At 44.7% G+C, this 13,606-nt stretch overlaps 1 protein-coding gene across 1 annotated transcript in view; it reads left to right on the top strand.

Moving 5' to 3' along the window:
• FERMT1 (FERM domain containing kindlin 1) overlaps positions 1 to 10,041 on the top strand; it is a 20,872-nt gene extending 10,831 nt beyond the window's left edge. The window contains exons 7-14 of the mRNA XM_068675079.1: positions 591 to 722; positions 862 to 911; positions 2,697 to 2,821; positions 4,132 to 4,238; positions 5,196 to 5,417; positions 6,924 to 7,048; positions 8,922 to 9,063; positions 9,741 to 10,041. Of these exons, the coding sequence (XP_068531180.1) occupies positions 591 to 722; positions 862 to 911; positions 2,697 to 2,821; positions 4,132 to 4,238; positions 5,196 to 5,417; positions 6,924 to 7,048; positions 8,922 to 9,063; positions 9,741 to 9,914 (1,077 nt within the window). The 3' untranslated portion in view covers positions 9,915 to 10,041. The remainder of the gene's footprint in view (positions 1 to 590; positions 723 to 861; positions 912 to 2,696; positions 2,822 to 4,131; positions 4,239 to 5,195; positions 5,418 to 6,923; positions 7,049 to 8,921; positions 9,064 to 9,740) is intronic.
• The last annotated feature ends 3,565 nt before the right edge of the window (positions 10,042 to 13,606 follow it).

The raw sequence follows: 13,606 nt of genomic DNA, 5'->3' as shown, positions 1-13,606 counted from the left end.
ATATGCTCACAACAGGCAAAACACAAAGAACAAAACAAAACAAACCACACGACTGTATAGCAATGTGAAGATAGATACACTATGGAGTACGTATACAGTTAATGTGATTTGCTGTGGCCTGGTCCCTGACTGTGGGTAGTAAGGCACAAATGTTTATTATTAATAAATCCCTTCCTTTTAATTGTAAATGGAGCTGCCAAAAAGTCACAGCCTGCCACCACAAACACCAGAGACCTTGCTGCCAAGTTTCTACCTAGTACAGATGGCACTTAGGGGTCACAGCCCTAGGATGTTAACGTTAGCAGAGTCAGCCTCACAGAGCACACAGAACAGGATGATTAGAGTGAAGGAACATAAATCCTGGCAATTGAAACAGGAAACTCCTGTAGGTAACTGCACTGCAAATCCTCCCTGGCTCACCTGTTTCCCTCTAAGAGGTGCCACGTTGCAGAACTTTGCATAGAACTTTGCCAAGACCCAGATGACAAATAGCCTGTGATCATATATTGTCATTATACGTTGCCAGTTGGCATTTGACTCATATTTCAAGTACATTTGACCATTCAAATCTGATTCTTGATTTATTTTAGTACCACATAAGCAAGTTATCATCATCATCAGAGACGCAAAATTTCCCTGGTGAATCGGAAGTAGATGAAATAGAAGCTGCGCTTTCTAATCTGGAAGTGGCACTGGAAGGGGGAAAGACAAGTAACATTTTGGTACGTCCTTTTGCATCCCACAAGTGCTTTTGCTGTGTCTAATGTATTGACTGTGATGAGCCTACCTGATTTCTTACCAGAGTTAACAGAGAATTACAAAGTGTATTGTACTAAAATTATTCCTGATTGTTCCTGATAGGAGGACATCACAGACATCCCGAAACTTGCTGATTATCTCAGGCTAGTTAGGTGAGTTACTAAAGCTAATAATAAAACATACAAAACAAAAAGCTTACCATAAAAGAGATCCCTTAAGTTTTGCACTCTAACATAACAGTAGATCCTGAGGCTGTAAATACACCAGACAGATCTAACTAGCCTAATATCATCCTCTTCAAGTCTTTCTCTTACTGCTTCTGAGCCAGATTCTCAGCACATCTTTCTAGCTTCTGAGGTGGTAGGGCAGCCTTATCTGTGCTTGCTAAAGGTCCAGGCTCTTTATATTTCTGTGATTTCCTAGTGCTCGTCGGTCATCGTTTCTAAGTAAGAGAGTCTACAATTTTGTTTGCGGTCATATGTTACTGTGATTAATTTTGCCAATGAAAAACAAACAAAAAAAAAACAGTTCAGCTCCCCCTGTGAAGGATTTCTGAAAGCAACCTTGGGTATTTTTTCAAACCAGTTGTCCCTTTCTCACCAAATGTGGCGTCTGTTTTTTCTAATATCAAAATAAGTTTCAAATTGAACTAAAAGTATAGTAAACCAGCTCAGTGATACCTAAATACAATAATTGTGGAAAGTATAGTTCCATGATCCCATTGTAGTATCCTGATATAAGGATTATTTAAACGACTGCACACATCTCAAGTCTACAGTGTTTTTCACCGCAAAGCAGTCTCAGGGTTTTAGAAGGATAAAAGGTATCTATTGCATTAATATTTATTAGATTCGCTCTGTTAACAAGTCATACGTATAGTCAGCAAACTTAAAATTGCACAGGAAAATTGTTAACTGTGGTTAACGGTTAAGAATTATTAATTTCCTACTAAGAACTTGTGTTTGACATGCAAATGACTAAGGTGGCTTATGATGAAAGGGAATTTAAGCCTTTTAAGGTCCACCAGTTACTTGCCTCTTACAATGGCTTGTTGATTTTTCCCCAGTAGCTGAGCAGCTTGCTTTAAAAGCATTCAGCAGTTATTTTTCACCATTAAACATTTCCTAGAGACATGGTAAATCACTTACTAAACCTAACACGTTGTAGAAATTTGGAAAGTTGTACATCATTTCTTTAAAGGAACAGCATTTTCTTACTAAAATTACTGGCCTCATTAGAAAGGCCTCATTAGAAACCTAAATGCAGAGCTCTGCATGTCATACTGCTGGCTCTATTTATACAGTGAGCTTTTATTCAAAAATATTCAGTGTGCACCACATAGCACACTAGTAAATACTGCTTTCAGGTGGGTGATAATACTGTGGAGAACTACAATATTATTTCCAAAAAGAATGATTAGAAACTTTCAAAGAGGTTTTTATTAATTTTTTTGGATATGAAAATATTTTCTAGTCCAAGAAAATCTAATAGTCTTATTCTTAAAGTTTTTTTTTTTTTGCCTGTATTGGAAAATTGAGAGCTAAAATAGTTAGCAGTTTTGAAAATCAATGTTATTTTTGGAATTTAAGCATAAAAACCATAATTTTCTGGAAAGGACTACACTAGGATTTCTAGAAAGGCTCTGGAGAAGGCAGGAGGGGGTAGTAAAGCACTGGTTTTCAGCTAGCTGTGTAATCTTTGTATCATCACCTTAGATTTAAAGGAAAGTACTACGTAGACAGTAGAATTCTTTTTTTAACTATACCGACAATCTTCGTAGGTAGTTGTGAAGTATTTCTCTACTAAATCAGTGCTAACACTTCTGGTTTGCTCTCCTGAAATACACTGAATCTTTGTGAGTCTTTGTTGCATTTTTGTGTGACATAGCACTTTGTGCATTTCAGTGACAACAAACGTGATTGCTTTTTTTCTTTCAGGCCCAGGAAGCTGTCAATCAAATCTATCAAGCCATACTGGTTTGTTTTTAAAGATACTTCTGTATCTTACTTTAAAAACACAGAATCCTCACACGGAGAACCGATTGAGAAACTAAACCTAAAAGGTAGGAATTTTTTCCTTTCTTTCCTTTCTCTGTTGCACTCATGAATTGAACAGATCAAGAAATCCCAGCGAGGCACAAGAAGGCAAGCACAGTAGTATTTAGTCCTGAAACTACTTTTTCGGTTCCTGATACTCCTAAGCAGGCAGACTGCATCTGTAGAAGAAGCCTAAACAGAAAGGATTCAATAGCTTAGCCCAAATCAAGATTATCTGGACCCAGCTTGTAAAATGGTGTGTACCCCAGAGTTCATTTGAAGACGAGTCAGGGAGAATGTGATCTCTGTGGGATCCTTCTCCTGCCAGATGTTTTTACTCTCTGCTAAGTGGCAGAGCTCACCTCTGGCCTTGGTAAACGCACATTGGTGGCAGAGGATTATGGACGATGCAATGGGCAAGAATGCCGTAGGCTGTACCTAGATACTGCTGTGCAGGGTCACCTCTAAGACCTTCTCTAGGCCTTGTTTGTTTCATGCATGGGGATTTCCACAGCTGCAACCAGCTTTAGGTGCTTCTGGAGGAGAAACAGGGCAGACGCCAGCATTATATATAGCCTCCATCTACATCTGCTTCTGCAGGGACATCATATGTTCAGCATCAGGGAACCAGTGATGCCCAGGATTCATCCTAGAAGAAACCCTTGAAATAGAAAGAAGATTGACCCCTGTGAACAAATGGCTCTGCATACCAATCTGCACATCCTCAGTAGGTCAGATAAATGCATGGTAAAACTAGCCAGGGTGACTGGAACCTCACCGAGGAGCCCACAGCCTCGGTGTTCCTTGACACCAAGGGGAACTGTAGGCTTCCTGACTCCAGCTGAATCCAGCAGGCCTAACGTAGCACCATCAACACAAAATGCCGGGTCCTCAGAGTTTCCTGGGGTCCCTGAACTGGCCTGCTCTGTTGTAGACGTTACCTCTGTCCCATTTTCAGTACTAAGTTGCTTCTGAGAATAAAGTCCAGGCTTTCAAGTCATTTAGGGCAAAATTTCCAAAGCGTGCCTATCTATCTCATCCTCCGTTTTAAGTGTTGAACATTTCCTAAGATCAGGCTGAGGTTTTGAGGGCATTGCATCTTTTCTCTTCCATACTGAATAACACTCTGAGGTCAGAGCGCTCATCACCCTGGCAAGCCAGTCCAGGCGGTGAACTAGAACAAAATGCTTTCATTAGGCCTGACTTTTCCAAGTCTTGGCCCTTGATCTCAAAATAAAACAACCATTACATACTCCTTTTTGGTATTAATCAGTACTTAAAGTGAGCGACATCCTAACTAAATACATCCATTTCTTTCTGATTCTCTGTGGTTTAGGATGTGAAGTTGTACCAGATGTAAATGTTGCAGCGAAGAAGTTTGGAATCAAATTACTAATTCCTGTTGCTGATGGCATGAATGAACTGTATTTAAGATGTGAAAATGTGAGTAATGAGACAAGGGAAAATTTCTATTCCTGATTTATTAGCAGATTGTCTAGAAGAATCATTGTCCTGCTCTAGAATTTGTATAGAAAAATAAGGATGCTCCGGATAGTTTACGATCTATATGTTTAGTAGAACTTAAGAATAATGCAAAGGGGGGTCTAACAAATATTTAATGGCTTAGGGGACAAAAGAGTATTAATTCTATCTTTATGATTGGTTTCCAAGTATAGCTGCTGTAAAGAACAAAAGAACATACTATAACTAATGTCAAAAGAAATTGCAATAACTTTTCTCAGTGGTTTCCGAAGATTGGGATTTTTTCTCTTCCTTTTTCTTAATTAGAACTTTTCATTCAGATGAGAGTAGTGCAATAGGGATCTTCCATTTGTTTTCAATTTCAATTTATTTTGTTTGTGTTGAAATGTATCAATCCAAATTGTGAAAAACACTTTGTCAGGTGGAAAGTAGTCATGCTATAAAATTTCCATCAAATTTATTCCAAAATACTGGATTTATTTCTGTGAACTAGTAACTTCATGCATCAGACCATTTTCCTGAAATACTCAATTGGATAAAACACTGATTTTTTTTTCTATTACCTGCAGCAGCGATAGCACGTAGCAGCTGATGTCAGCAGTAGCTGCAGACACACCAAACTCAGCTTTACATGGTGCATTCTTTGGCACGTTATAAGAAAGCATGTTTTTGGAGGAATAACACCATTTTCCAGATAAATGGCTTTCAAACATTAAAACCTAACTGGTCTGCAGGCAGATTCTGTAGATGGAACTAGCCCGGCCAGGGAAGAATAGTAATGATATTGTAACTACGTATCCACAGAAATTAAGCAGAGTAACTCCAGTGTGGTGTTATTGCGCAGTGAAAGATGGGTGAGCAGCAGCAGTCTTCATATACGGTTTGTCCACAAATATCCAACAATTGTATTTGTTGCAGGAGAATCAATATGCTCGGTGGATGGCTGCTTGTGTTTTGGCCTCAAAAGGCAAAACAATGGCTGATAGCTCTTACCGTCCTGAGGTCCACAAGATCCTTTCATTTCTAAAGATGAAGAACTGGACTATGTCACCCCAGGCTGTCTCTGATCCGGAAAACGTAGATATGAAACCAGAATGCTTCGTCTCATTACGTTACACAAAAAAATACAAGTCCAAGCAGGTATCCTGAGCGTGGCTTTGTGGTTGGGGATGGGTGGTTCCGAAGACCAGGCAGATGATTGCTTAGGGAGGAGACAGGATCCAAGCAGCATTTGGAAACTATGGAGGGATTCCTGGCCATACACTAGAATCACCTCACAATATTCATTTGTCCCTTGAATATTTAGCAAGAGGCCTTTAATTAAACTGAAGACAGGGACAGGTCTCTCAGCACTTCTTCCAAGTACCCCTACATCCACACTGCCTCCTAAGTCACTTGTGGTCTCTTCCTGATGGTGCTGCCCCTCAAAGTCTCTTCAGAGTGAGCAAGGAAGGTTTTTAAGGAAGGGAAGGTTTTGCCCACATCTTAAACAACGTTTTCCTGTCCTCCTGGCCTGGGTGCCCCTCCTTCCTCTCTACCTAATTCTTTGTCCTTTCGATTCAAGAGTTCAGCCCAGCTGTCCTCAGGATGCAGTCTGCAGGGCAAAGCAGTAGGGTACCTGCCTCTCAGCATCTCCCCCAATATCCCATCTCCTCGTCAGAGCCACCGATTCAGAGGGGTTTGCTGCAGATTCCACAGCCTGCTTTCAGGACAGGATAAATGACTCCATAGCCAGAGCAGCTATCTAGGGAAGGGGACTTTTGTTACTGTAAAAACATTGGTATCCAGCCTGTGCATGGCACCCAGCGCGCCTCTGGGATGCCTGAACGAGTAGCAAGTGGTAGGTACCTCAGCAAGGAGCCCTGAGGATTTGCTGAGCTCGTTCCCTCCCTCACAGCACTTTGGTTGTGAGCATGACCTGCCCACCTGGAGGGCGGCGGGAGCCCATTTCCCTGGTGTGTGCAGCGTGTTCAGCACTCCAGCAGGATTGTTCTGATGCTCAGCTCAGCTGCACCCGATGGAGTCTGCCCAAAGCAAGCACGGTCAGGCCCTCTTTGCCAAAGGAGGAACCCAGAACAAACTGTCTAAAAGAATTCTGGCCTGGGGTGGGGCAGGTTCTGAATGAGAGCAGCCTGTTGCTGCAGGGTAGCTGGATTCGGAGCATTTTTACAATGAGTGTGCAATTCAGACTTTCCCCTTCTCCAACAGTGAGCCAAGGGCCAGATCTCACTGTAACACTAGCTGGGCACAGCAGTCTGGCTTGGCAGTACCACAGCAGTTGAATCAAGGTGTCAAGGGAAGTCCTTGCCCCAGTAATTCTGGAGACATGGCTGAGGGGAGTGGAAATGGACAGAAAATCCCCATTTCCCAGCAAGCTCCTGATACAGAATGGGCCTGTGGGTAGCAAGCAGGGACAAGATCATTTTATGGCGTGCTGGAGCTTGACCCAGTGCAGCACAACCACAAACAGCGAGGCCTTCCTGTGCTGTTCTGCCCTTGTAGCTCAGGATCTGTCCCCAGGTGCTCTCTCTCTGCGATGCGGTATCTTAACACGGCATCACACCGAACGCTGTTTGATTTAGTGAAAGCAAGGATGTTTTTGTTCTCCAGTCAACTGCAATCTTTCTCTCTTCCTGTGTTTCCCAGTTGGCTGCTCGTATTCTGGAAGCTCACCAGAATGTGTCCCAGATGTCCCTAGTGGAGGCCAAGATGCGTTTTATTCAGGCATGGCAGTCCCTCCCCGAGTTTGGCTTGTCCTACTACATTGTAAGGTAATCGCACTGCTACGGCAATGTCAAGCTGCCCGAACGTGTTCACGGTCAGTGATTTTCAGGAAGTTCTTTGATTCCCTGTTCTGGAAACATTCTCTTAGTACTTTTTTCCCCACAGACCTTTTTTAATTGTAGTAACTTCCATGCTGCTGCTTTTTCTGTAGCAGTAGCACTCAGCAGCTCCATTCCTGGAGCAAGGCTCCACTATGTCTGCTTTCATACAGATCTGTTGGGCTTTGGCTGAAATAATCTATCAGCAGGATTAAACCCTTCTTGACATGAACTCGCTAATATGCAAAAGAAAATGCAAATCTTACTGGTGTTCTCAGGTTTGAAATATGTTCATTCACTCCCACTCTTCCTCATCAGAGTATGATAGCGTGCTTCCTGCTGAGCGTGGTGGCTTTGGCATTTCATTAAGAAAAGAGTGAACACGATCCCTCTTTTAGGTTAATCTGGAAGTGCAGTCAGAACAAGAAAGGACCCTTCTGTGCTCACTGCACTTTCCCTGGGTGCTTGCCTTGAATATGGCATGGCTCTGCAAGGCCCACATCCTTTTTCTTGACAAAACACCAAACAAATGAGAAGTGCTTGCACAGCCACGCTTGGAGGCACCCTCCTTCATTTCTTTCCACCTCTTTCAGTGCTACTCAGGAATCACCTGCAGTATAAACTGAGTAAGTTGAAAAAATACTCTGGCACAGAGTCCAGCTGGCACAGAACAGCCCACATCCGTACCGTTAAACTCTCTGCTGTCCCCAAAGCTGGCAACGCCATGCAAACTACCAGTACAGCGTTAGCTGGTAGTGAACACAGACCTAAGCTCTATGTTCCAGCTCCTGAGCCATCCCCGGGAGTTATTTGGGAGTGTGCTGCTTGGTTGGGTTGCAGCCAGGACTCCACCTGGGACTCTTCTAGCAGTTGAACCAACCAGGTACTTGGGTTCAGTACCCAGGAACGTGCCCTGTTGGTATTTTATTCACTAACGTGAAGAGGTTTGCCCCATCTGTCAGCACTAGTTCTGTCTAAAAAGTAAAATAAACTGCATTTTATAGAATGGGCAAAATCCCCTGCAGTGAATTTCTACAAACTAATGGGCAGTATCTCAGGAGGTTATTAAATAAGGCACCAGCTGTGGTCCAGGTCACGCTGTCTCCCTCAGGGCCAGCTTAATCTAAGGCCAGAAGGCTCAAAAACAGAATCAAAATAATAAGAAAATGCAAACAGCAGTCAGAGGAAACTTTTTCCAACTTTTATGAGTGCAGATGAAGGTAGTTTCTTTACCTGAGTCATCTTTTCTCAGCTTAGAAATCTGTCTGCAAAAAGTTTGGATCATTTTGTATTTATTTTTCATCTCTAGTTAGAAGAAAGTTGAAATGTTGAAATGTTTTGCAATGTGATTTCTACTCAGAAATGCATATTTTGCTAACACTGAGTTGTTTTGATAAGTTAACGGTGGTACATAATAAAAAATATTAAATATTTTGATATGCTTGTATCGTTTAAGTGGAGATAAATGCAAGAACATGTTTCAGCATTATTGAAGTGAAGCAAGGAAAAATGTTGTTGACGCTTTGCCTGTAAAAATAGAATCAAATTCATGCCTTTTGCAGAACAGTATTTAACAGAAAACAATAAATTGGAAAGACGTCAGCCATCTTATATCTTACGCCACGATTCACCAGCCTACATCTTTGCTTTGTAACAAATACTGTCCTGAAGCAGGGCCCAAGCTCTCCTCAGTCCCAGGCTGCTGTAAACTTTCCCACATTTTTTGCACTTTGGCAGGAAGGTTAATGAGATTTTTCTTTAGACAGAAATCATTGCAAACTAAGTCCGCTCAAAGGTTGTTTGGTTGTGGGTTTTTTTTCAGGTTTAAAGGAAGCAAGAAGGATGATGTGCTTGGGGTGTCCTACAACAGGCTGATAAGAATAGATATAGCCACAGGAGACCCTATCACAACATGGAGGTTCTCCAACATGAAGCAGTGGAATGTGAACTGGGAAATACGCCAGGTAACACTGGAACAGCTCTCTGCATTCAGACATTACATTTAAGACATGGGAGGATGCTTTCAGAACATCTTTTTAAACATCACAATGAGAAGATTTTGAAAGTGTTGTGAAATACTAAAATAATCCAACTTTTTTCTTAATGGGTTTTGTAGTCAAAGCTCAGAAAACTAAAAGATCTGCGGCTTATTCTTTGTAAGTTGCCCTTGATTTTGGTGGGATGAAATATAAAGAGTCAAAGGTAAATTCCACCCCATTATGTTACCGCTCTGTCCAGAGAAATCTCACTGTACTCTCTCTGTATAGCCTAGCTCATGCAGCATCCTCTAAACTGCAGTGACATAACTGGCTCAGTGCAAAGAGTCAGGGCTGCCATTCCTGCTCTTCTGAGTGTTCTCAGTGCACCACTAGGAAAAAAAAAAAACAGTAAAAATCAGTTTTGTTGCCTGTCTAAACTGGCCTTTGACCACAAGAGGGCCCTGCTGGAGTAGAAAATTAAGAAACAAGCGGCCAAAGACCCTCAACATACGGCAGACACAGAATTTTTTACAGTGCTTAGTTTGCAGAGGAAGTAATTGTGATCCAGCTGTGCTCTCACATTTACTCTGTCTCCCAAACTCAGGTAGAGAAATGCTGCAGTTTATCTCCATTCCTGATCTTGCCACATGTATTTTCTTTAGGTTGCAATTGAATTTGATCAGAACGTGTCCATCGCCTTCACATGCCTGAGCGCAGACTGCAAAAGCATCCACGAGTACATCGGGGGCTACATCTTCCTGTCAACCCGCTCCAAAGACCACAATGAAACACTGGATGAGGAACTGTTCCATAAGCTAACTGGAGGTCAGGAATGAGGCAAACTCTTCCCCTTCAGCTGGCACAGATTAAGAGAACAAGGGATTATACAATAATCTCTTACACCATAGTTATTGTATAATGTCTTTTTTAATTACTGACAAATAAATCCACTGCATGTGTCAATCCGTGTTGTAATGATTTGATTCTTTGCAGTTTCTTTGTTGAATGCTGAAGCCAAGATCGCTGGATGGGGTGTGGCAACTCCATCACCAACACTAGAAATTGAGTTTGTTTTCCTTCAGTACAGCTAGAAGTTTTCCAACGAAAGGTGTCTAGCCACTGGGCACTCCTGAATCCAATACTTACAGCTGCAACAATCCATTCAAACAGAACAAATTACTTGAGGATATTGTAAGCAAATTTTCTGCTGTGTTACAGCTGTGCAACTCCCACCCTTAAAAAGGCCGGCGTGTAACAGAACAAACACTAAGTAAATATGTTTTCAAAGCTCTATTGCTTGTCTACCACTTGTGCTGTGACCAAAAAGCATTCCATCAGTGCTCTGAAGTCCTGCACACGGAGCTATCACAGCCCAAGGAGCGATTACACAATTGTTCAAAAATGTCACACCGTGCCTACTTTCGCCCATGTAAATACTTCCACAGACGCCACAGGTGGCTAGAACAAAGCATTAATCTTGACAAAACTGGATTCAGAATGTTAACTTTTTGAGGAACTGTGTAAATTCCCAGGTTGAAAAAATGCTTTAGGTACTATTTTAATTTATTTGCTTGTTAAAAAGGCCTCTGCGCGTAGGCCTTCCTTCTGTCTTCTGTCCTCGTTACTGTTTTGCTGTAACGTCTAACTGAACTAAACTTGTTCAGAAGTTGAGTTAGGAGATGAAACGCCCGTAGAAATGACCTTTCTCCTGGCTGTAAGGCAGAACACAAGAGATTACTCAGGAGCACCGCCTGAGGACCCAGATCTGTAGCAACCAGCTCTGCCTGCCAGAGGGAGCAGCACACATGCGCTGCGCCGGGAGAACTTTGGTTCTGCCCTTCAAAGCATTGTGACCAGTAAAGCACAGGAGAGAACAAAGTCAGGAGGATTCATTAAACTGCTGGACAAACCCCAAACCGGTTTGCATATCTAAAGACATACAGTGGGCAGGTGTTGTCTTATCACTACGAGATGTTACAGAAATCAGTGTAATTCCTGAATGTCCCAGGGACTGGACAGCTGTCATTCATCCCGTTCAGTTTTAGACAAACCACGGCTTTATATTTTGCAGGACAGTGAGCAGACGCTGCCTGCTTCCCAGCCCGCTGTACGTCCCTCTCCTCAGCACCTTCTACGCAGGGGCTGAGGGGCCATCAAGCTTTACTCCAGCTGAGAAGTGGCAGGCTGGGCACAAGCCAGGTAACAGGCCAAGTCTGAACACTCACAATGTTTGAAGCCTGCCCAAGCCCCTTGTTCAGCAGCAAGAGGCTCCCTTCAGTCGTTCAGCAGGAGCACAGCGCCGTGCTCGCCACCCTCGGTGCAGAGCTTGTCACAGCTGTCACGTGGAGGAGCTCGACTTGCGACCTACTGTCTGAATGACCTGAACATGGGAACGCAGAGCCCGGGGAACTGAAATGCAGTCCTCCTTCACACGGCGTGCAGCTGCTGGTAGCGCTGAGCGAACACACCCGTTGCAGTCAGGGCTGTCTTGGCTGAGATTCCAAAAAGCACCAGATCTTTCCGATGGCTGTACTGCCCCTCCCTCCATCCCCCTGCGGTGTGTCACTGCCTCTCGCACAGCGCTTCCTGCTGCAGGGGGGAGCTCTGCCAGCTCACACAGGCCTGCCTGTAAGCCCCACCATGTGTCAACTTCGTTTTAGGGATGTGCTCCCTTGCCCCTGTGCTGCCTCTGGCTTTTTAGAACATCAGCTGTCTGTCTCTCACAAGGCTTGTCGATGAGCGGTGAGGAGTGCTTAGGAGAGGAGTGTTTTCACCCCCCTGCAGTGCCCGTAGCTCCTGCGGCAGCCCACAGGTGAGCCGGAGGGGGATGTCACGCCCCAGGGCACCCCACACTCCCTTAGTCACGCGGTAACCTGGTTAAACTTGCTTTCTGCTGTGTTGTACCACCGGATTATAGCCATGTTGAAAGACCATGGCCTCGGTGGGCTGTAGTAACTGAGTCACTATCTGCACAGGGCCAGATGCGTGAGAGGTGCTTGACAGAAAGAGTGTCCGCCCTGGAATGGAAGGCACTGCTGAAGAAAGAGGCATTTTGCAATGCAGAGGACAGGAATGTTATACGGATTAAACCAAAAACCTTTAGGAAACTAATACCTTGGCTCAGCTGTGACTGCATTCTGTATGTCGTGTTTAATTAAACCAACAGCAGGTCGGGGTAAAATGCTCCCGATATCAGCAGCCGCTGTCTGCTCACACACACACGTTCCCTGGGGATTCGCTGCTGCCTTCAGACGGCGTTACTGCAGCGGACAGCACACACGCCTGAAACCTCAGGGTAAATAATCCTCTCCCCCTGCTCTCTGCAGGAAAGCATCTTGCTCGTGCTTGCTCGGTGAAGTGACCTGTGAAGTATTTCCTTTTTTTTCTGTTGGCTTTAAGAGCCATTCTCCAGATTTTTCAGGATTTTTTCATAATTAGCCATCGCCTGGATCACAGCCACGGCGAAACACTCATCTCTTAAACTTTACTGCCTGGTACCATCCTCGCCTTGCTCTCTCCCTATCTCGGTGTCACGAAGGAATGCGGGGCTCATCCCTCTGCCGCATTCCTGCAGGCAGGGGGGGGCTGTGCGGCATGGCCAGCCCTGGGGAGGGGGCGTCTGCTTTAGCTCTTCGTGCCGCATCCATCATCCGAGTGAAGAAAGGCTGACAAGAATGCCTGCCTTTAATGAACATTCCCTCGGGTCGCCACCGAAACTCCCAGAAAGGCACAAGAAGGAGAGAAATAACCTGAGGAAGCAGCACCGTGAGAACAGGCTCAAGTGACACAGCGGGGAAGTCCCTGCCTGCTGCTGCGGGATGATTTCAGGGAAGCTGGTGAGAGAGCTGCTGCCTGCCCAGGGAAACCTCCGCCAGCACCTGGGCAGCTCTCCCAGCTGCGCCACGGCAGCAAGGCTCCAAATTACCACTTTGCAGCTAGGCTAAGAGCTGGGAAAATATAAAGCCTGCCCCAAAAATTGGGTATCCAAAAACCAGACGAATGTGGCGCTCTGCGCCACGTGAGAGCTTCTTGGTATCGCTCAGAATCAGGCTCCCCTGGGCAATGACTCCACCTCGCTTCCACTTTCACTGCCACGGACGGCTCGCTTGCAGTTTCCAGTCTCACCAGGCTGCTCGGCTCAGTCCCCAAAATGAAATCCTAAGGTTGAAGGCACTAAAAGCGAAGCAGAATTTGGCAGGGCAAGTATTTGCCTGCAAAGGCAAAGGGAAGGCAGGGTTTCCACTGCTCTGGCTGAGGTCGGACTTTGCTTCCACTCACCCCTGCAGCAAATTCTTCAGAATTTTTTAACCTGCTCCCGTTTGCCCTTTGAACCCGGCGGCTCTGTGACGCTACCTGCTGCTCTGCAGGCACCCGGCCTGCGTGCTCCCCGGAGCGTGGGCCTGCCAGCGGCTCCCCCCAGGTTAATCTGGGGGATTAGCCCCCCGGTTAGGAAACTGCTTGTCCTGCCCGAGAGCCATCCCGCACGGAACAGCGTGTACATCGCAGCCAGCCTCCGAGGAAACCGCAG

Source organism: Anas acuta, chromosome 3 (genome assembly GCF_963932015.1).
Source record: "Anas acuta chromosome 3, bAnaAcu1.1, whole genome shotgun sequence".
In the NCBI taxonomy this organism is placed as follows: Eukaryota; Metazoa; Chordata; class Aves; order Anseriformes; family Anatidae; genus Anas; species Anas acuta.
Note: the sequence above shows the minus strand (reverse complement) of the source record. Positions and strands in the feature narration are given on the sequence as shown.